Source organism: Schistocerca piceifrons, chromosome X (assembly GCF_021461385.2).
Source record: "Schistocerca piceifrons isolate TAMUIC-IGC-003096 chromosome X, iqSchPice1.1, whole genome shotgun sequence".
Taxonomy (NCBI): domain Eukaryota; kingdom Metazoa; phylum Arthropoda; class Insecta; order Orthoptera; family Acrididae; genus Schistocerca; species Schistocerca piceifrons.
Window position 1 is genome coordinate 606,934,677 of NC_060149.1, and position 23,973 is coordinate 606,958,649.

The window sequence follows — 23,973 nt, forward strand, 5'->3', positions numbered from 1 at the left end:
TAAAATTACACAAAACACTGAGCTACATTTTCTAAAACAAAATTTATTTATCCTTTCATTGTTGATCTACACTAGAGGATGAACAAAGACAATGTAAAATACATTTTGGAAATCATTAAAGTATTGGACACATTAGCCATAGAGCACACCAACACAGAACACTAATCAACATTGCTGAAGCAAATGATAATGAGTTTCTTTCTGCTATACTAGACTAGGCATACACAAAGATAATGTTTTGGATCATCAGTATAGTTCCAATATGCTGTTTAAACATCCACTGACTTTTATTAAATATATGACATTCATTACAGCTTTCCATATTTTTGAATTCATAGCTGATGTCAATTGTTCTCACATGTTAACAAAACAGAAAACACTGAGCTACATTTTCTAACACAAAAGTTATCTTTTAATTGTTGATCTAGACTACAGGATGAACAAAAAAATGTAAAATACATTTTAGAAAATCATTAAAGCAATGTACACATTAATTATAGAGCACACCTACACAGAACACCAATCAACATTGCTGAAGCAAATGACAATGAGTTTCTTTCTGTTATACTAGACTAGACATACACAAAATATGTTTACAGTATGTTTGTTTCTGTTATACTAGACTAGACATACACAAAATATGTTTACAGTAAGTGTCTTTCTGTCATACTAGACTAGACATACACAAAATATTTTTACAGTAAACTGTAAATGCAAAATACATTAAACAGTCTGACAAGTTAGATCAGCTCTGCAGGACAGAATTTATAGAATCAGATGTTACATGAAAATTTGTTCCTCACACTCAGGTACACAGAAGTAGGAGTATATAAGTGGGAATGTAAAAGTAAGATCCACGGGGCTTCCAGAATTACTATCCTAAATCCTTATATCATGCTGCTGCCTTCATTTGTAGGTACAGAATAACTGTGTTAACACAATTCATTTTCACAAAATGACATACCTTGTAAAACAAAAATTGTAAGACCACATAACAACAACCGAGCATTAATAACTACTGTGTGTCATTGAAATTCCATTTCACACACATGAAGCATAGCAACATAAAGGCAGTAAATTGTAGGAAGCATTTTTTTCTGATTTTAAGTTGAAAAGATTCAATAAATATCAAAATGTTGCTACGGACAAATTTTTGCCCTGTGTGTTATATTATTAGAAATATTCAAATGTTACATATTCATATAAAATACACACTTTGCAGATAAAGTCAAAGATAAAACAGACATTCCACCCAGTAAGGATCAAACAATGGGTGCACAATTTCTTCTTGTTATCACAACTAATATCATAAAAGTAACAGAGATGCAAACACCAACTAATTTTATACACCAGACATGACTTTCAGTGTTCATTCCTATTAAGAAACAACTTGTTTTTTAATAAATCATACCATATAAATGTTAAGAGCTAACTAACATGGAGCAGGAATGCAGTCTGGTGTTGAATGCGTAGAGCAGGTAGTGCAGATCTGTACACAAACTGAACAGTGGGACATATAGCAAATAACTGGAGCAGATAACTAACCTAACAATTATTTCCTTCTGTGATTTTGGTGTAGGTTCATCTGCCACTTTACTATATGTGTTGCCTTGGTCTTAAACTGGTCCTTGCTATAAATTTATGAGTTGGTTTCCAGATTATAAACTTGTTCATACAGGACCCATGTTGTTTACTGATAACTTCAAAACAATTACTTTACTACAGTATTATGACTGTGATCTCGTCATTTCTATTAGTAGGCTCATACATAAATGTAAAGTGGTCCCATGGTAAATCGCTGTTACCTTTACCAACATAATCTGAACATTAAAGTATAGAGTGATAAACAGTGTTGCACAAGAATACTGCAGGCTTGACTGAGAGTGAATTTAAATAATATTCAGCAGTCTACATCTATATCTACACCGACATGTAAGAAATAAATATATCCATAAAATAACATCAAGACACTAAAATTTACTTGATTTAGTCATACTACATGTGCTGGCACACTACAACATCAAAACATCAATTACTACATACATACAAGGTATATGATGTATTTTAATAAACATTAAGGTACAGATATTTGATACAACAATTTCATGCATGGCTGTCTTAATTACTTGTTTCCAATTGGCACATATATTTGCATTGCAATTAATTGTTTTAAATACACAACCATAATCTGTCCATGATTATGATATGATATAATACAAGTTAAAGCTTTTCAAGGATCTGTTATTCAGATCCTAGACATAATACTGTAATTGGTAAGATTAGTCATGGACTGACATTTATAAAACACCAAGATTTGTCATTTCTTTTACCACACACTATAGAAAATGGTGAATGATGACACTTACTAAGCCATGAAGAATCACTGTTTAAGTGACCATGTAAAAGGTGTTATCTACTGTACCTATGTTCTGCACTAATGCTTGTAGTCATTACTTTTAGCCCAGATCACATAAAAATCATATTAACTGACTACTGCCTTTGGCAGGGAACCCTTGTCAGTTAATGGCCGTCCACTTACTTGTGCACATTTGACTAGGGTCTTCTGTTCTCTAGGCAGATGTGCAAATCACTATGTCACCCTGGCACAGTGGCTTTGCACAACCGCACAGACTACCTCCCTCCTCAAGCCAAAGTCCTACTCATACCTCAGCCCTGCTGGTACTCCTCCCACAGTCAAGCAGCATTGTAGAGGCTCTCCATCCTCAGCATTGAATAAAACAAGAGGATCCTGCCTAAACTCAGACATAGGTGCTTCAATCAAATGAAACTGTACAGTTCCAGAGAACTTTTCAAGTCCTAAAAATCTACTATGCATATATGCAGACTGAAGCAATGGCCATATTAGATGTTTAAGACTTGAAATGTCTCTGGAATGATGTAGTTTTACCTGGGACATTCCATGTCAACTAACTTAGGTCTTCCTGCTTGACCATCACTGATTTTGAAAAACAAAATTATGTGAACATTCTCACATATCCCTGATATACATTGGTAAAGTTTAACATTCATCAAAGCAATACTGGACAGGACATAGTCACTTGCTTAACTCCATGCACGACTTTGAGCAGAGCGAGTGTGAACTTCTATCGACTTTGAGCTGTTATATCTCAGGCAATAATTTGTTGGATGAAATGAATTCGGCCAGCTTGTACAACTAAGTGCTTATTTTAGAATAATAATGAAAAGAATTTTACGATACACATTTGAAATTTCTTCAAGTGCCGATTTTTTTGGGCCATTTTGACTACAATTTTCTGGCTAAATATGGCTTGTAAAATTCTTTTCATTATTAACGTTTACAGTTGTACAACTTGGCCAAATTAAAATTCACCAGAAATTCATGGTCACCCTGCTCAAAGTCATGCATGGAGTCAAACATGTGATTACATCTTAGCCAGTACTGCTTTGATTACTGTTAAATGTTCATCGGAGACTTACATGAATATCTACATCAAATTTCATCCAAATCTTTGATGGTTAAGCAAGAAAATGTTCTGAAATTTGGCAGTGTGACATGGAATGACCCTTCAATTATTATGCGATCTGGGCATTTATGATTTGTTGCAGAAAGCAATGCTGCAACATTTTTTTACAGTTTGGAGAGGTAGGAAGTCTTAAAATAACCATAAAATTATAATATCTGCAACTTGTAAAAAGTTTTTTTCTCCAATAAGATGTCACAGTACCATTATTTTTAAAACTTCAAGTGTGTTGTAAGATGTTATTTAACACAGAAAGTGTTGCTACATGGCTAGTACTGATGCAAGGGTGAGAAAAAAATTAAGCCTTCTAACACAATTAGTTACATCATTATAACGTACTGATTTGTTCAAAATAAGGTACATTGTTGCAGTTAAATAATAGTTAACATAACACAAATGTTAACAAGTTTCATATTTTAAAGATACCATATTCCATTATGGGCCTGAAGTCTATTGGTCTACCTATGTGTAAAACATGATACATAATCCAAACAATATTCTATGTAACACAACAGGTCAAATATTAATATCAGATTATATTTCAAAAGTTGATCACATGTAGGTTAAATATACACTGGCCCATTTTTACATGATTGAAATTGTACTGCTGAAAACAGTTTCTTCCTGAGAAATGATATGATATAGGTATTTTCACTCACAGTTTAGGAGCAAGTGTGAAACATGATGAAACACAATGAAAATATATTCTACATCAGATACATGCACATATTTTTGAAGAAAGTGTAAAAAGGCTGGTTGAAGAAATTAGTCACTGACAATGGATTTCACTACATGTAACGAATGTCAGGTAAAATAATATTATCTGGTAGAAGGAGAAAGTGAGGCGGACATTAATATTTTTCACATATAAAAATGCAATGCCTGAGGTGTGATAAGTGTCAGAAAAAGGATTCACTGACGTCTGAACCTCCAAATACTGAATTTGAAGTCTGGGCCTTAAACACTTAGATCAGGTGACAGATATAAAAGTTAGCAAAATAAATACAAAAATATAAATAATGAAATGAATTAGGAAATATTTTATCACTTTACAAAACTGAATAGATGAATGAAAATGTAAATGATTCAATATAAGTCAACAAATCTATTGCTAACACAGCCCAGTACTATAACAACACTATATGCCCTGACCACAGTGTGTTATCTGTGTAGCGTGTAATAAAAATCATGAAAATTCTGTGATCAACACAAATAGTGTTAGTACAGTCCAACTAAATGGTAGTGCTGCCCCATAGAGCATTTATGCAACATATAACAGCCCAATACATATGCTAAGATTCTGGTACATAACATAAATTACATCCACTGCATGTTTCACTTCTTATTTGTATTCAAGAACATCTTCCTTATTTTTCTCACAATTACAGTAATATACACATTTCTTTTTTTAGAAAGTAGACATTTCAAGACTTGCATTTTGCTTTGTGAGAAACTCTTTGACTTGCAAGTACTGTGCTTTGTAATCATCCTGCAACAAAGAAACAGGAAAGATTGATACGGATGGAAATATGGTATTGAGTTAATTAAAACATGTACCATTTCAAATAATTAAAACTCAAAATAAAAAACTAAACATTACCCGGTAATTGATGAGTGATTTTATATCAAACCCTAAGGACATCTTCTTCCACAAATCTTGAAAATATTTTCCATCGAAATAGGTATCTGGCAAACACTGTAACAGAAAAATATTCCATTAGCATCTACTGCAAATATGCCACATTATGAATAATAAGGTTCCTGGGATGTGGACAGGCACATGCAGTTTGAAATGAAGTAATAAAAAACTACAGGCTGCTTGATGCTTCACATTAAAGGAAGGATATTTCAAAATTGTGAGTGTTGACACACACTAAAAAAGTCAGAGGAGTCTTTTCGTCCTCAGATAAGATGGGTACCAATTGATGTGGATTCTGAGTGGCTAGCCCCCTTTCCATTCTCCTGTAACCGTTTCCTGCTCTGAAGAACTGACATGAACTGAATATGTTATGACACATGTAAGTTGTCACTACAAACAGCTACACTGATATTAAGAATTTAATGATCTGACATAAGCTGACCATATTGTGAAAAACTTTGTAAAAAATTATTCTTACACTTACAGAAAATCAATAACTAAATAACAAGCACAATGTTAACAACTGTTTACAAAATACTGAGAAAAAATATTCTTTGGGAACTGTGAAGCTAGTAAGTTGTTAGGAATTGAACTCAAACAGAAAGAGACTGATGTCAGTTTCCAATTAATATAATCATTTATAGATATACTTATGATTTTATCCAAATAAAGGGTTTGTCTAGTAAAACTGAAGCAGATGTATTTATCATAAAAATATTTAAATCAGTCCAAGTCACAGAGATTTAAAATCTAGTCCTTCCTTCACATTCTATATTAAAACACACATGATAAATAATTTTGTCCTTAATGATGGTATTAGCAATGATGACAATTATTATTATTGCCATTAAGGACAAAATTATTTATCTTTGGGTGTTTTAATATGAAACATGAATAAGGACTAGATTTTAAGTATTGTCATGTTTGCATTCTCTGCAACTTGGACTGATATGAAGCTTTTCATATGAATACATCTGCTTTTATTGGGACAAAATCATAGAGACACTCTAGGTTTCAGGATGTAAATCCCATCTTGAGGTGGAAAAAGAGAGAGAAAGAGAGAGAGAGAGAGAGAGAGAGAGAGAGAGAGAGAGAGAAAGAAGAAGAAGAAGAAACTAAGAGGGATACTATATAAAATGAATCAATTAAACAGGTCCGTAAAAATGTGACCATCAGGTCATGTCTTGATTGCATATGAGAAATCGTACCAGCCATGTAAAAAAATCCAGCATTTTTATTAAGTAGTATGTGATGTCCGATGCAAGTGAGGCACAAAAGGGTTCTCTGAGTTAACAAGTAACACACTACATAAATGGTGCCTAACTGAAAAAACTCTGAATGTATCAACAAATAAGCACTGATTGCCTGCCTAATGTAACCTGTGAACCAACTGTGAATGATCAAATACCTGGCATTGACTTAAGAAAGTAAAATGAAAGCATAAATGCCATAGAATGCCAAAATGTGAACCTCAAAAGTGGCAGATCACATTAATGTCTGCCGTATGTCGTGGATACCCTGCAAAACTGGTCCATAGATGACCATGTGAACTGCAATGAGATGCCCTGGTACACATGTACGTCATAAAGTGTCCACCCCCAGAACTAATACCAGGGGCAGTAGGGAGAACCAAAGAGATCATTGCTAGCAACATGGTCGTACCCCCATATTGTCTCCCAAATGTCACCACCCACAACTAATAGCACTAAAGTCATATTACTGTTTGAATGGCATTAACTGAGATACAACTGATACAGAGCAAACAAAGTCACAACACGCAATACATGATGCAATTGTCAAAAAATAATAAAAAGGGATAATAAAATTGTCAAGAAAGAAAATAATAAAACCATTGTATGAAATATAAAAGAGCCCAAACTGACATGTTATAAATTAAACATATTAGTAGAAGATATGACAAAAATACAGAGTAGTTAATTTTCAAAATACAAGGTTATGGATGAATCTTTAATGATATACAATCTGCACATACTTCAAACTAGGCTCAGAGAACGTGATGCCACTCATAATCCTCAGTCAGCTCTAGTGGTGCATTCGGTAACTAATATGAACAGCTTGTGTAACATTAATGAGGGCTTAGAAATCTTGTATGTACAATCAAAAGAACTGATCCTTAATTTTTTTTTAAGAGTTAGAAATCATGAAGTGTAAGTTGCAGCATCTAGATAGTAGCCTCAATGATCAGACTGAACATAAACATAAAGGGACACTCAGCAACTATTTACAATATCTACAGTGGTCTCCACTGTAGTAGGCTGTCATATTTGGTCATGTTTGTGTAAGGTATATTTAGAACATCTTGTCTTCTCATCTTGAAGGTTGTGTATCATGTCAACTGGGAGATGTTGCATAATGTTTTCAGAGCTACGTTCTACTTTCCTTTCAACGAACTGTACATACTACATTGTTCCTCAGCTTTGTACCTAATATGTAATTCTGCAGCTATGTATATGCAGTTTTTTATGATGTTTACTAGTAATTCTGACTTTTCTGTTACTGGAGATTTTAAGCACCATGGTTATGTAGGTTACCTTGTACATTGTGTTGCACTATCTGTATCCATAGCCTTGTATTCTTAATGTGGCCTGCACTGTATATTTGACATATCCTGCACGGTTATTTTTGATTTGTGGTATGTCAGTTTGGTCTCTTTTATGTCGATTGAAGGATGCTTGAAGTTTCGGTTGGTTGCCCATTTGGTCACTAGGAGCACTGTTCATCATGTACCCTTCATTTCTGTTGTCGGTGCAAAGATGGTGACTGCTCAACGAAAAGCTTTTCATGTTATCAAGTGTGGCAGAAGTGAATAGACAACAACTGTTCAGCATGCATTTTGAACCAAGTATCGCGTTGAACCTCCTAATGTATGGTGTATTGTATGCTGATTTAAATAATTCACAAAGAAAAGGTGTTTGTGCAAAGGGAAAGTTTCCAGACAGCCGCACACGAATGAAGAAAATTTTGGCCCTGCAAATTCTACAACGACCATTTGGAAATTCCTAAGGTAAAAGTTAGTAATGAACCCTTATCACCTACAGTTGGTTCAAGCCCTTTCCAAAGCTGATAAGGTGAAAAGAATTGAATCCTACAAGTTTGTCCTTGAGCAAATGGAAACAGAGGCCAGTTCATTTTGAAGTAATGAAGCAACATTTCACACAGTCAGTCGGCACAACATCTGATGATGGGGCACTGACATATCTGGAAATGTTGCAGGAATGGCTGTTGGCTCAGCTCAAAGAAGAGGCACGTCAGTTCATATTCCAGCAGGATGGGGCACCACCCCATTGGCACTTATCTGTCCATGCCTATTTGAACAAAAGATACCCACAGCATTGGATCAGCTGCCTGGCAGCTTGTGACAGAGCACTCCATCATTGGCCTCCAAGAAACCCTTACCTCAACTCCTGTGATTTTTTTCTATGGGGTACGTTACAGATATGGTGTTTTGACCACCTCTACCAGGTAACACTGAGGAAGTAAAAGAAGGAATAACTGCAGCTATCCAAACTATTGCACCAGAGATGCTACAGAGAGTGTGGAATGAGTTCGAGTATTGGGTTGATGCCACTCGAGTGTCTGGAGGGGATCATATTGAACATTTATGAACTTGTTTTTGACTGAGACAGACTTTTTAAGTACTATTAATTAATTACCCACACTTCCATCATGTTTCTTTGATTTAATACAGATTTTAAGAGTTATGGTATTCTTTTTGAATCATCCTGTATACTTTTAGGGACAAAATGGCTAAAATAGCTGAATCTGGAAGGGCACTTCCAAAAGGAATTAAATTTTGAACTGAAGATAATCCTAACATCGGTAGGTATTGTTACAAGTTTAAATTTGGAAACAGCATATGAAGCAATGTGTCAGTAGATCATAGTGACATTTGATGACATCATATGATAAGTCAAGTGCCTTGAGTCATAGCACAGAGTTCCAAAATATAGTGCAATGGCTTTTTATTCTGTAGCATATGTCAAATTTCATCCTACACATTGTCTCCTGGGGAAAAAGTGTAGGTAATACTACAGGCCAAGGGATGAAGTCTATGGCTTGTACGTTGTTTCATGATATGGGAACTGTGTGAAGATGACTCATTTCTCCTTGGAACATAGTAAAGGAAAAGTGTGATAAGGAGTGGATAGTTTGTTCTGTTCTTGTCTTTGGTAACAGGACAGGATGCTTCTCAAACTGATCCTCTGGTCATTCCCACCCAGATAGAAGTGTATTCCACAGTTAACTACCAGTCTGCAGCTGTGCACAACATACTGATAGGACTTTGTTCCAATATCTGCCTACTCTGCTGAGATCATTGATGAGTCACTATAATGGCTACACCTTGCAACAGTGAAGCTCAATACAGGGTGCATTATTGCTCTCTGTATCTATAAAAGAATCTGTTGCATTATCCTAAAACACGTTCTCAATACAGTGTATATGGTATTTCCAGAACCTTTTTAGTCATGGTACATACTCCTTTTATCCACTGCTTCAAATTTCATGCACTGATGACTCCTGTATAAAACTTATATTTTGCAATGTATTTTAATGACTGAAAGAGAAATGTAAGTTCAAGATGCAACTCCTCACAAATACATCTAACTATTAGAACTATGACTTGGCCTTCTCAGGCATGTGAATGCATGAATGATCACAATAGATCTGTACAGTGAAATGACATTTCATATCACGCTGCACTTGGTATACAATATACAGTCACGCATTGTAACAGAACTATTCAGATTTTTTGCAACACAGAGTTCAGCTACTATTTTTTAGAGAGTTCCATTGGCTGCTGTGACTACTATGTATGTAAAAGTGCATATCTGAAATTTCCTGGCAGATCAAAGCTGTGTGCCAGACTGGTACTAAAACCCAGAACATTGCCTTTTGTCAACAGTGCTTTTACCAACTGTGCATCGCAGGTACAGCTCATAATCAGCCCTCACAGCTTCAGTCCTGTTAGTAGCCCTCTGCTACTTTCCAAACTTCACAAAAGCTTCACAGCATTTTGGATGAACCAGTTCTCCATAAAATGCTTCCTTCCAGGAACATGTCCATCACAGAATGCCAGACAGCATCTATTAAGTTTGGAAAGTAACAGAGTGTTACAGGCAGAATTGGATCTCTAACTGTAGGTTGCAAGTTACACCTAGGATAGCTCAATTGATATGAGCACGACCTGTAAAAGTTCAGACGGAAGGCCACAGTTTTTATACGCCCCAGGCTCTAAACTTACAAACGACACCCCACTATCATGCAGGCTTCAAAATCTTCATGCTGCTGCGGATGGAGATAGTGGTCACAAGTGTATGAGGTATGGCTGCTCGTGTGAATGTATGTGTGTTTTCCTTTCTGATGAAGTCTTTAGCTGAGAACTCAATGTGCAACAGTCTTCTCATTGTGGCAGCCTGCAACTCAGCATGTCATCTTTATGGTGAGTAGCAATCTATCCTTTCCATAATATAGTTGACATTATAATCTGGACTTTCCATTGTTTGAGTTTGCCTAACGACCAGAACAGGTCTTACTTCACTTCTGTTTCAACTATTCATCATTCCTGTAACATAATTATTTTCCAAAGACTGGAACACATTATGAAATATAAATTGTGAAATAACATTTACAATAACTGACTCAGATGAAAATTTTGGGTCATATAGCTTTTTAACCAGTTTAGATCTGCAGTCGGATGTTTTGAAACTCATTTCATGTCTAGTGATGTGGTATTAAAATGTAGCCTCTTTAGCAGCACAACCAAATCAGTTTTATTCACATTTTTTACTTCAAAAAAATATCTTATATTTGGTGAAACTCCTATGTTTAGATATTTTTGTGTGGTCTAATTGGTCTAATATCACCTTTTCCTTTATGTACAAGTCTAATATCACCCTTCCTTTATGTGCAACAGACAGTTCTCCAGTACATAGTGAGCAATACACAAATTCATTGCTACTGCCAATATTCTTGTGGTCTTCAGTCCAGAGACTGGTTTGATGCAGCTCTCCATGCTACTCTATCCTGTGCAAGGTTCTTCATCTCCAAGTACCTACTGCAACCTACATCCTTCTGAATCTGTTTAGTGTATTCATCTCTTGGTCTCCCTCTACGATTTTTACTCTCCACGCTGCCCTCCAATACTAAATTGGTGATCCCTTGATGCCTCAGAATATGCCCTACCAACCGATCCCTTCTTCTGGTCAAGTTGTGCCACAAATTTCTCTTCTCTCCAATTCTGTTCAGTACCTCCTCATTAGTTATGTGATCTACCCATCTAATCTTCAGCATTCTTCTGTACCACCACATTTCGAAAGGTTCTATTCTCTTCTTGTCTAAACTATTTATCATGCACATTTCACTTCCATACATGGCTACACTCCATACAAATACTTTCAGACACGACTTCCTGACACTTAAATCTATACTCGATGTTAACAAATTTCTCTTCTTCAGAAACACTTTCCTTGCCATTGCCAGTCTACATTTTATATCCTCTCTACTTTGACCATCATCAGTTATTTTGCTCCCCAAATAGCAAAACTCATTTACTACTTTAAGCGTCTCATTCCCTAATCTAATTCCCACAGGATCACCAGATTTAATTCGACTACATTCCATTATTCTCATTTTGCTTTTGTTGATGTTCATCTTATACCCTCCTTTTAAGAAACAGTCCATTCCGTTCAGCTGCTCTTCCAGGTCCTTTGTTGTCTCTGACAGAATTACAATGTCATCGGTGAACCTCAAAGTTTTTATTTCTTCTCCATGGGTTTTAATTCCAACTCCAAATTTTTCTTTTGTTTCCTTTACTGCTTGCTCAATATACAGACTGAATAACATCACGGTGAAAAATCAGCATTTCTGTTGGAGGTTAATATTAACCACTCGCTTTCTTTTGCCCATTGCTAAATGGTGGGACAGAAAACAAATACAGATAGAATGATCAAAACGCGTAGAGGGGTTACTTCACACACAAAAACACTGCAAAGACTATTCCTGTTGTGTTACCAAATGATTAACAGTAAGTGAATAGTTGTGGTCAAAGTGATAGCCACGTGTCCCCATCAATGTCAGCACTTGCTCCAATGTTAGCTGACAGAGGCAAGGCAGTAAAAGAATGACTAAAAACCTGATGTGAAATATATAGATACAAAATTAAAAAAAAAAAATTCCTTGTCAGCTATAAGACTTTCAAACCACCGATATTTTTATAACCACAGATATTAACCCAGACAGCACTAAAAATCAGGACTGTCCAGGCATACAGTAAGCCTAATTAAGACTGAAAAGTGCCTGGTTTCAGTGGAATTGTTAGTTATGGGGTATGGTGTGATGGATTATGTAGTTTTTTTCACTGAGGTAAAATGAAACGCTTCAGTGATTTTGAAGAATTTGCAGTAAAGATGCAAAGATGAAAAACAGGTATGTAAGACTGCTGTCCTTTAGACTGAATTTTATAAGATATTAGGCTGGAAGGATCTGGACAGGTTAAGAAGAGACAAGGCTACAGAGAGGTAAGAAGTAGCGTCAAGTGACAGAAGGAACAGCCAGCTTTGTGTCGAATGTGAAAAGATTACTTTGAGCGATAACTACAGTTAAAAATGGATGAACCTCAAGCAGACGTAGGTGTAGAAAGGTAGAGAGGGTAAAACAAACTTTTAGTAAGATTCGCAAAAATACGAATGCAAGGAAGGCAGTATGGAGAAATAAAATTTTGTTGTTATGTAGTTTCATGCCAGTGGTGTAGATCAGCTGTAGCAGGATGAGATAGTAACAAATTCACCAGAGAACAAGGGCAGCAGTTTTTTAAACCTAGTACTGTTCCATGACAAACAATAGTGTATTTAGGATAAATGTGTCAAAGATTTCACCAGTGATGACTTTTTAGGTTACTGTGGGGAGAAAGAAATAATCTCCTCTGTAAAAATTGAGATGGATTCTGCACACAGACATCTTGCAAAAGTCATGTTGCTCTGGTCCTCCATGAGATCCACAACACCATAGACAGTGGCATTCAGGTTAATGCCATGTTCCTTGACTTTAGGAAGGCCTTTAATGCCATCCCACATTGCCGTTTAGTGAAAAAAATACGAATGTACCGAGTATTGGCCAGATTTGTGACTGGATTGAAGACTTCCCTGCTGATAGAACTCAACAAGTCACTCTTCCAGAACAAAATTGACAGATGTAAAAGTAATTTCTGGAGTACCCCACAGTGTGGTACGACCATACCTGTTTACAATGTATGTAAATGATCTAGTAGAAAGCCTCAGATTGACCTACATAGGACTGATAAATTGCGCAGGTTCTAGTAGTTAACCCTGAAAGTAAATAAATATAATATATTGCACATACATAAGAAAATAAATCTACTACTGCACAACTACACTACTGATGACAAATTGCTGGAAACAGTATCTGCCACAAAATATCTAGGAGTAACTATCGACAGCAACTTTAAGTGGAATGATCACATGAAACAAATACAGTGGTTGTAAAAGCAGCAGATGCCAGACTGAGATTCACAGGAAAAATTTTACGGAAATGTAAACTATCCACAAAAGAAGTAGCTTACAAGGCACTCACTAGACCAATTCTTGAGTATTGTCCATCAATCTGGGACCTTTACCAGGTGTCACTAATAGAAGAGAAAGAGAAGATCCAGTGAAGACTGGCATATTGCATCACAGGACCATGTAGTTGGTGCAACAAAGTCCACTGGCAGATGCTGCATGAGAAGTGTTGTGCAGCATGAAGAGGTTTACTACTGAAGTTTTGAAAGAGCCCTCATGTCACATACATCTCACGGAATGATCGGGAAGAGAAAATTCAAGAAGTTAGCGCTAATAAAGAGGCCTACCAACAACCATTCATCCCCTGTCCCATTCACAAGTGGAACAGGGAATGAGGGATCAGTTAGTATCACTCAACATACCCATCACCACAAACTGTCATACGGCTTGCAGAGTACTGATATAGATGTAGATGGAAATGTAAATGTAGATGAAGTAACCAAGCAGTGTTATTCAAGCATACCATATCTGTGCAAACACCTCCTTACTGACAATTTTCAGCAATAACAAGAAACTGTTTTCCATCACATTATATTTTAATCAGCTCACAATGTCAACTATCATATCTGTGTCAGAATATTTTAGGGCTGGGGAATAAAATTTATGAACTACTTTTTGCATCAATGTGTTAAGAGTCATGAAACTCGGTTGACATAATATGCATCTCTGAACATCATGTGACATCATCCTTTAGAATAGTGAGCATATTCTGAGCACCTATAGGAAATTTTAATGTGTTCATAAATCACTTACACTCTCTATTAACGTATTTAACAGCACAGTAGACCAAAGGCACAGTGGTTGTTGGTGATTTTAATACAGATTTTCTTAAAATTCCTTCCAGTAAGAATTCATTTCAGTCAGTAACATTATTACAAGGCACTCATTTGACCAATTCTTGAATATTGTTCATCAGTCTGGGACCTTTACCAACTACAGTAGTTATTTGCTCCAAAACAGCCATATGTAGACACATATAATGAACAAAATTATAATACGTGATCAGTAATCAACAGTTTCTCTAGCGTTTTCTCACAGGCATCACAGCACATGTTGACAGTATGATTGATTTACAGTTTGTCCCTGTGGCACAAATTCCTGATAAACTAATACTTCAAAATCAAAGAAAACTATCAGCATGACTTTCACATTTCTCCTGACCTGATGAGCTTTTCTTGGTCTTGGAGAACCTTTCCTGGCCCATTGAGAAGATTGAACCATGGTTTCAGCATTATAACCACCAACCCACACCTCATCACCAGTTATGATTCTCTTAAGGACATCTCGTTCTCATTTGCGTGATCCAAAAGCTTTTCACAGATTGTGAGGCAAAGGTCTTTCTAGTCTTGACTCATGAGGCACAGGACAAACTTGGTGGTATTGATGCATTCAAAGATGCACTCTCAGGATTGCATGACATAATCCAACCGAAATGTAACATTTTTCTGCAATCTCTTGGACAGTCAGTCTTTGATTGGTGTGAACAATTTCGTTGACATTTCCAACATGAGCATCATTGGTAAACGTCGAAGGGCATCCTGAATGGGGGTTATCTTTAACTTCCATCCTGGCATTTTTAAACCCTGTGAACCATTCGTAACACCAAGTGTGGCTTACGCAATCATCACCATATGCTTTCTCTCTGTAAAGGTTTTCATAAGCTGAATGCAAAATTAAATGCAGACGCATTGCTTCTCTAACCCTGCTATCTCCAAATTCACAAACTGTAAGACACAACATTCTACTCAATACAGCACTGAACAATGACTAACAGATATACAACAATCAAACTTTTGGCAGTTACACATTAAACACATGCATGTGCAGGGATCCCAACTGCATTTCACTCCAACACACAACTGGCACGAAATTATGAATGTTGCATAATTTTTTTAACAGGCTTTGTCTGTTTGTTACTGGAAAGTTAACTGGAGAATTATCAACACAAAGTCAAATATGGGTAACAAAAGTATAGTTCTAATAATTAACAAGAAAACAGGAATGGGAGTAAACTACTATGAACAGCACAGTGAATGCATTGTCGAAAACAAGACAGATATAAGGCCAACATAGTAGAACAAATTTACATTCCTAGTGCGTCCACAGATGAAGAAGACACTGAAATAACATATGACATAATAAGAAAAGGTAGTTATGGGAAATTAGAATTTAATTGTAATGAGCAACCGGAATCTGGTAGTATGAAAACGAAGAGAAGGAAAAATAAATGGGTACGAAAAGTCTAGTATGAAGTAAATAATTTAGGTGTAAAGGAGAACAGTCACTAAATAGCAAAAGTGTTGAGCTGCAGAGAGACACACACAAAAGGAAAAGAAAACTTGCTAGCTTTTGGAATAAATCCTTTGGCACAAGTGTGTGTGTGTGTGTGTGTGTGTGTGTGTGTGTGTGTTTACAAAATGGGTCTGAGCACTATGGGACTTAACTTCTGAGGTCATCAGTCCCCTAGAACGTAGAACTAGTTAAACCTAACTAACCTAAGGACATCACACACATCCATGCCCGAGGCAGGATTCGAACCTGCGACCGTAGCAGTCGTGCGGTTCCAGACTGTAGCGCCTAGAACCACTCAGCCACCCCAGCCAGCCATGGTGTGTACACTTGCTCAACAAAGGATTGATTGTGAAAGCTAGCAAGTCTCCTTCCTCTTTTGTGTGTGCCTGTCACTTACTCGACAATTTTGTTACTCAGAGAAGGAAAAACTGTAAGAGAATGTGGAGTGGAGAGAGAAATGAAAGGAGAAGTACACTGGTGGAATTTTGCACAGAGCATAGTTTAATTATCGCTACTCTTGGTTTAAGAATCATGAAAGAAAGTAGTATAAGCAGAAGAGACATTGGAAGTTTTCAGATATTCTCAGACTTCAATTAGAAAGTAATACATCTATTTCTGAAAAAGATGGGTGCTAACAGGTCTGAATATTACAGAACCATTGGTTTAATCAGTCATGGATGCAAAATACTTACACAAATTACTAACAAAAGAATGGAAAATGTCATATAAGAAAGGCTTGGGGAAGATGAGTTTGGGCTCCAGAGAAATATAGAAGCACATGGGGCAATACTGACCCTATGATTATCTTTGAAGGCAGGGCAAAAAAAGGAAAAAAAAAATTATAGAATTTGATGACTAAGAGAAACCTTTTTACAAAGTTGACTGAAATAAACTCTTTGAAACTGTCAAGATAGCAAGGATAAAATATACAGAGCAAACAGTTATCTACAGCTCATACAGAATCCAGACAAAGTTATGAGAATGAAAGGACATGAAAGACAAGCAATTGTTCAGAAGGGAGCTTGGAAGGATTGGACCTTACCCCTAATGTTATTCAATCTATAAACTGAGCAAGCAGTAAATTAAAACATTGAGGTGTGAAGATGGCTTTATAATTCTGCAAGCAATGGCAAAGAACTTGAAAGGATAGTTGAATGGAATGGAAAGCTTCTTGAAAAGAGATTATAAGATGAACATCAATCAAAGTGAAACAAAGGTAATAGAATGTAGTCATTTAAAATCTGGTGATTCTAAAGGAATTAGATTAGGAAATAAGACACTCAAAGTAGCACATGGGTTTTGCTATATGGACAGCAAAATAAGTGAAGAATGGCAATGTAGAGAGAATATAAAATGCAGATTAGAAATAGCAAGAATTGTATACCTGTAAAAGAGAAAACTGTCAACATATGATACCAGCACACCTGGCAACACTTCACAAGCCACAGACGAACAGGAATTGGATATACTTCCTGATTTCCTCCTCCCCCTATCTCTATACATCTCCTTCTCCCCACTCTCTGTCCATCTCCTCCTTCCCCCTCTCTATTTCTGTTTCCTCCCCTGCCCCCCTTCCCCTCTCTGTCATCTCTTTTTCCCTCCCTCTCTTCGATCTTGGGCTTTGTTCATTGTTATTTCTAATGTACCCTTGATTGGGGACAAAAGTCACTTAAAGTGAATGGCTAAATATATTGGGATATTTGTTATATAGGGTATGAGAGAGACTTCTCCAACAGCTGGATCTGTGAGGATGGTGGCTTCAATGACAGCATTTCACACAGTTTTAATCTGCAAACTGGTGGGATTACAAAGTCTGTGATTAATACAACTTTCCTGTTTCCTTTTATAACTGACTGCAAGGAAGAAAACAAAACAGCATGTTGTTGTGTATACAATTTTTGTGTAAAATTATGTACAACAAGAAAGAATATATGTGGGAGAAGCAGCTTGGCTAATAGTTTGAATGTCCTGCTATCATAGTTAAAATTGACTGTGAGATAGGAAATGAAACTGTACATTTTCACAGCACAACATAACATTTTCTTTCTTGCTGTCAGTTTTAACAGAAAAATCTGTACATTGTAGTTTAAAAAATAAAAAGCCCATATCCATCTGAATGCTTATTAGAATATCATCTGAAGTAAAGAACGTCTTGAGATTTTTGCTAACAACTCTTGCCTTTTATATATTTATCAGTGTATCGTGTAAAAATTTGATGTAAAACAGTAAAGCATGTTTTGAGAATTTTGCTAACAATGTTTCTACTTTATAAATAAAATTGCAAACAGTTTTGTCACAAGTATGAACATACACCTCTAAAATGCACCTTGTGGAACTTGGCACGTCCACAAATGTAACACTCCTCTGATGCTTGTAAGTTGTTAAAATTTACATTTTATAGTAAAAGTGAAAATTTATGCCAAAGTTTAGATTTACATGACATGCAAAGTACATTTTGGAACCTTCTCACTGTAAATACATAGTGCAAGTCAAACTAGTTTTGACAAATCTGTGTGGAATGTGCAATATACTCTCCATTAAAATGTGCAATACACTCTCCGCTAAAATGTTAACATGGTATGAGTAATGAATGTATACTGGATCATGACATAGAACCAAAAATGTTTTTAAATTTCTGAAGATGACAGTCTCACCTGTTGAAGCAAGTCCATAAAAGAACAGTTTCAAATGCAATCTTAGCTGTAAAAAGTTTCTTAAAAACTCAACAACTTTTTGAGATTTTTGGCAATGACATTTCTCCATTATATATACACAGGGTGAATCACATAAAACTTGAACTGCAAATATTGTGGAAATGGAAAGTGCTGTTGATGTATGGTTTTCTTAGAATAGATTGGTAGTCCGAGGCTCTTATTGTTAGCGAAAGCACAGATTGTAATAATACTTATAAAGTACTGACATTAACAAAGTAAAAGTAGGGTAAATTAGAATGTCAATGGTGTTTGCTGAAGGATTCTAGTGTGCGTCTTTTATGAGATACCACAGTTACAGAAGTTCCCAGACATTGTTTTATGCCATTCAACATGCATAGTTGTCAGGTATGATTTTGGTATGTTTGCTTACATTGTGCTTGTGTGTTCCTTGAGTGCATTGCAACTTGCTGCTCAGTTAGTGTGTGACAGCCCAAGTAGTAGGTTGTGAGTGGATGATGGGCTTTACCAATGCAGAAAAGCCACCATTATCATGGTGTACGGAAAGTGTAGGAAGAATGCAGTTCACCCTTGTATGGTATATGTGGCAAGATATCCCAATAGACATCAACCATCTTGTCAATTATTTATCAACCTCTCCAACCAGTTATATGAAAGAGCTAGTGTAACACCTACATACATAACAGAAGGAAACAACTGATTTCAGCTGAGGGGGAAATTAATTTCCTTGGTGATGTTGCAGTTGACTTGCTTGTTAGCTCCTGTGAAGTCACATGAGGAAGTGGCATGAGACAAGCAAATGTCCTACATAGTCTCCATTGACACATTCTTCAGCCCTATCACATCTCTCTCCATGAAGAGCTGCATGGAAATGATTACGAGAATCAGGAGAATACTCCAGATGTTTCCTGCATCTTGCCTAGTGAGGAAGCCACATTTACCAGTCAGGGCCAGGTAAATTGCCAAAATATCCACTATTGGTCTGTTGAGAATCCCCACTGGTTTCATCATGTCAAATTTCAGCTTCCATGGAGTGTAAATGTGTGTTGTGGGATAGTGAACCATCAGCTCATAGGGCAATTTTTCATAGACAGAACACTGAACCTGCACAAGTATCACAGTCTCCTAACAGACCATCTTCCACAGATGGTAGAAGATATTCCTATGCAAACTAAAAGGAGCCTGCAGTACCAACATGGTGGATGTCTACCCCATAGTGCACAAAGTACTACAGCATGTATTGTTTCCAAATCGTTGGATTGGACACAGAGGACCTGTACCTTGGCCAGCCTGTTCCCTGGATTTGATGTCTGCAGACTTGTTTCTGTGGGGAAAGCTGAAAGATGGTACCCACGAGGACATACCAACTACACCCAATGATATGCAATGACATATTACTGCAGCCTGCTGAGACATCTCCGCTGAAATGCTAGCACATGAGCAGCAGTCATTCCGTACCACACTGGAAGCATATACTGCTGCTGCCAGTGGTCATTTTGAATACAATCTGCAATGTTCAGGGAATAGGCCACGAAACAGGTCCTCTGCATCCAATCGAAGACCTGCTGTAGTATTTTGTGCACTATGGGGTGGACAGCCATCATGCTGGTACCACAGGTTCCTCCTAGTCTGCAGAGGAACAGTTTCTAGCATCCCTGGAAGAAAGTCTATTAGTGGGCTGCAATATCTGTGCATGTTCAGTATTCCATCTATGAAAAACAGACCTATGAGCTGAAGGTTCATTATCCCACACCACATGTTTAAACCCCATGGACACCGACATTCCACGTGACAAAGCCAATTAGGATTTTTCAACACACCAATAGTTCATGTTTTGTCAGTTTATCTGGCCATGATTGGTAAATGTGGCTTCAGCACTAAACAAGATACATGATACATCTGGAGTATTCTGTCTTAACCCCCATCTACAGAAGTTAACACGATGCTCACCATTGTTTTCATGCAACTCTTCATGGGGAGTGACGGGGTAGGGATGGAACCCATGTCAATGGAAAATGCATAGGACACTTTCTTGATTCATGTCACTTTCTCATATTATTGTGTGGAAGCTTACATGTGGAGTAACTGCAATAGCAGCAAGAACATTAATTTCCCCCTCTTCTGTCATCACTTCTCTCCTTTTGTTATGTTGTCTAGGTGTTACACTATCACTTTCATGTAACTGGTTTAAGAGGTTGAGAAATAATTGCCAAGATGGTTGATGTCTATTGGGATATCTTGCCACATACCCCACACAAGAACAAACTGCATTCTTCCTACCTCTCCATAACCATGATAATGGTGGCTTTTCTGCGTTGTTAAAGCCCATCATCCACTCACAAACTGCTGCTTGGACTGTTACACACTAACTGACTAGCAGGTTGCAGTACACTCAAGCAGACTGTAAGCAAACATAAATATTACGGCATAAAGTGAAGCGCCGGCACGTCAGTCAGGAATGATAGAGAAGAGATGGCTGTGAGAAGAAGTCAGCCAACTGCACGCTGACTGACCCCTCTCCAGGAAGACAATGCAACAGCAGCGGCCCCTATGTGAAGAGGACATAAGCACGGTGCCAACTGGGGATGGCCCAGTTCGATAGTAGCTGCAACATTAGCAGCATCAACGCTATTTACTTCGATTGTACACTCTATGTAACTCAAACATCAAATTGTTTATTCTGAAGAAGATTGCTTGTTTTATATGTTGCCCTTTGCTTGCAACACATCTGTGTAATTGTAAAAGGTAAGTATTGTAAATTTCTTTTTTGTAATAAGACTCATTAATATGATTTGTTTGAATGTTTGTCTAGCAAACCTAGTAAACAGGCTTCCTAGACACCGCAATAACATCATACCTAGCCACTAGGCAGACTGAATACCACAAGCAAGTGTCAGTGTAAAAACTTTTCAAAGTATGATGTCTCGTACATGACTCACACTAGAAGACAGCAACAAACACCACTGACATTCTAATTTATATTTTGATTTGTTAATGTCCATAATCATTGCTACATTTAAAAAATGTGAGTTTGCACAAAAATATATTTTCTAAGTATTACTGCAATCTGTTGATTGTCCAAGAAAATGAACCCCTGGCTAGCAATCCACTCTGTGAAAATTGCACATCAATAACACTTTCCATTGCTGCAATATTTGTAGTGCAAGTTTTAGGTGCTTCACCCTGTATATACAACCCTGTGGCCATCCAAATGTTTACTACAGTATTGTGTAAAAATCTGAAGTAAAGTGGTCAAGAACTTTTTGATATTTTTGTTAAAAATGTTACACAACAACTTGTCTTTATACAGAAGTATAGATGCACTTAAGTCTTAGAAAGTATTTTCTGAAGGTATTCATCTACAGCAGGGGTAGTCAACCTTTCTTCACCTACCGCCCACTTTTGTATCTTTACTAGTAGTAAAATTTTCTAACAGCACACTGTTTCCAGAGTAATGGTGATTTATGAAGTACATAAGTTGCTTCAGTTTATAAATTTATAAAGCAGAGTAAGTTAAAGCATATAGTAATAATTCCTTACCAAATGCTCTCTGTCAAAATTTTATGGAAAAATAATGAAAATGTTTTTCAAACCCCTACAACCTACCAACCCCCATAAAAGCTCGAATGCCAAGTAGGTAATAAGGACCAGATTGACTGCCACTAGTCTAGAATGTGGTCTTATACTGAAGTGAAACGTGAATAATAAATGCTTCAGACAAAAAGAGAATAGCAGTTTTTTCAATGTGGTGTTACAGGAGAAGGATGAATATTAGGTAGACAGATAGGCTGACTTACATGGTAGTACTAGATCAACTGGGGAGAAAAGAAACTTGTGGCACAAGTTGACAAAAAGAAGGAAACAGTTAATAGGGCATATAGTGAGGCATCAATGAATCATCAGTCATCAGTCTAGAAATGGAGGGGAGTTGTATATGTATATGTGACTTCTTTGGGTGGGGCAGGGAGAGGGGAGAGGGAACCATAGAGGGAGAGCAAGGCTTGACAACAGTGAGCAGACTCAGACAGATATAGGTTGCAGTGATTCTGCAGAGATGAAGTGGTTTGCACAGGATAGACTAGTGTAGAGAGCTGCACCACACCAGTCTTCAGACTGAGTTTGTCAGTCTTGAATATTGTGCCATGGAATACTTGAGACCAGACATAACAAATAACCTGATCAATATAAATATGACCATCACTACATCAGAATAACTAAAGTCCACCATAAAATTTTTAAAATCAAAACAGGTATGATAAAATGTCAACAAAATTAATTAAAGAGTGGATAAGTTACATTATCCTGGGTACCTTCACTGCGCATTGTTATGGAGAGTCAAAATAAGTTTTGGCTCTGAGCACTATGCGACTTAACATCTTAGGTCATCAGTTGCCTAGAACTTAGAACTAATTAAACCTAACTAACCTAAGGACATCACACACAGCCATGCCCAAGGCAGGATTCGAACCTGCGACCGTAGCGGTCGCTCGGGTCCAGACTGTAGCGCCTAGAACCACACGGCCACTCCGGCCGGCAAATATGTTTTGCGTTATGTTTTTAATAATGTCATGTTTACATGAATTGTACAATGTGATGTGTTTCTGAGCAGGTCTTGAGGAGAGAAAATGGATTATTGAATAACAAATACACAGCACTATTTCAAAAAGATATATTGCTATTTATATCTTCATAACAAACAAGGTTACAAGAAAGCCGATCATTCTGGTTAATATCCACTGGGCAGCTAAACATTTGCTTGATACATTTTTCACTTCTTTTATGAACAAAAAGTTATTTGGGATGGCCTTGTTAAATGAGACACCCTGTATGGTGTGAAACTGCCACTCAGGGTCTACGTTTGAGACTGGAAGCCAAACTGCCTTTACTACAAACTGCTGGCAGAAAAGTTGTTATTTCACTAAATTATTAAGGGCTTTGTATCCCTTCAAACTATGTAAACTGAAGAGACCTGTCATTTCAGGTATACATAACAGGCTGTTTGCCATCTCATCATTAATAGAGTTCATCATTATCATCCTTTTGTTGGAACAGGAATCTACCAATGTGAACACAGACTTGCATGTATCTGTGGTCATAAAAGTTGGCAGGCTGGTCTAAGGTGCAGTTCAATGCGTTTCACTGTTTTCTTCGCCTCTGCTTGAAGTACTTTTCTTCATGTTTTACAACAGTTGCTAGTTTCATCATTAAAAATTCCATTTCTAATGATAATGAATCCATCTTCAAATTGTTTTAACTTGGAGTAGATCTAA

General features: G+C 36.9%; 1 protein-coding gene across 1 annotated transcript in view; it reads right to left on the reverse strand.

Moving 5' to 3' along the window:
• Positions 1–72: 72 nt before the first annotated feature.
• The window catches only part of LOC124723176 (constitutive coactivator of peroxisome proliferator-activated receptor gamma-like), a 735,979-nt gene continuing 712,078 nt past the window's right edge, over positions 73–23,973 (reverse strand). The window contains exons 14-15 of the mRNA XM_047248371.1: positions 5,104–5,199; positions 73–4,992 (exon numbers count right to left, since the gene is read on the reverse strand). Coding sequence (XP_047104327.1) covers positions 4,912–4,992; positions 5,104–5,199 — 177 coding nt within the window. The 3' untranslated portion in view covers positions 73–4,911. The remainder of the gene's footprint in view (positions 4,993–5,103; positions 5,200–23,973) is intronic.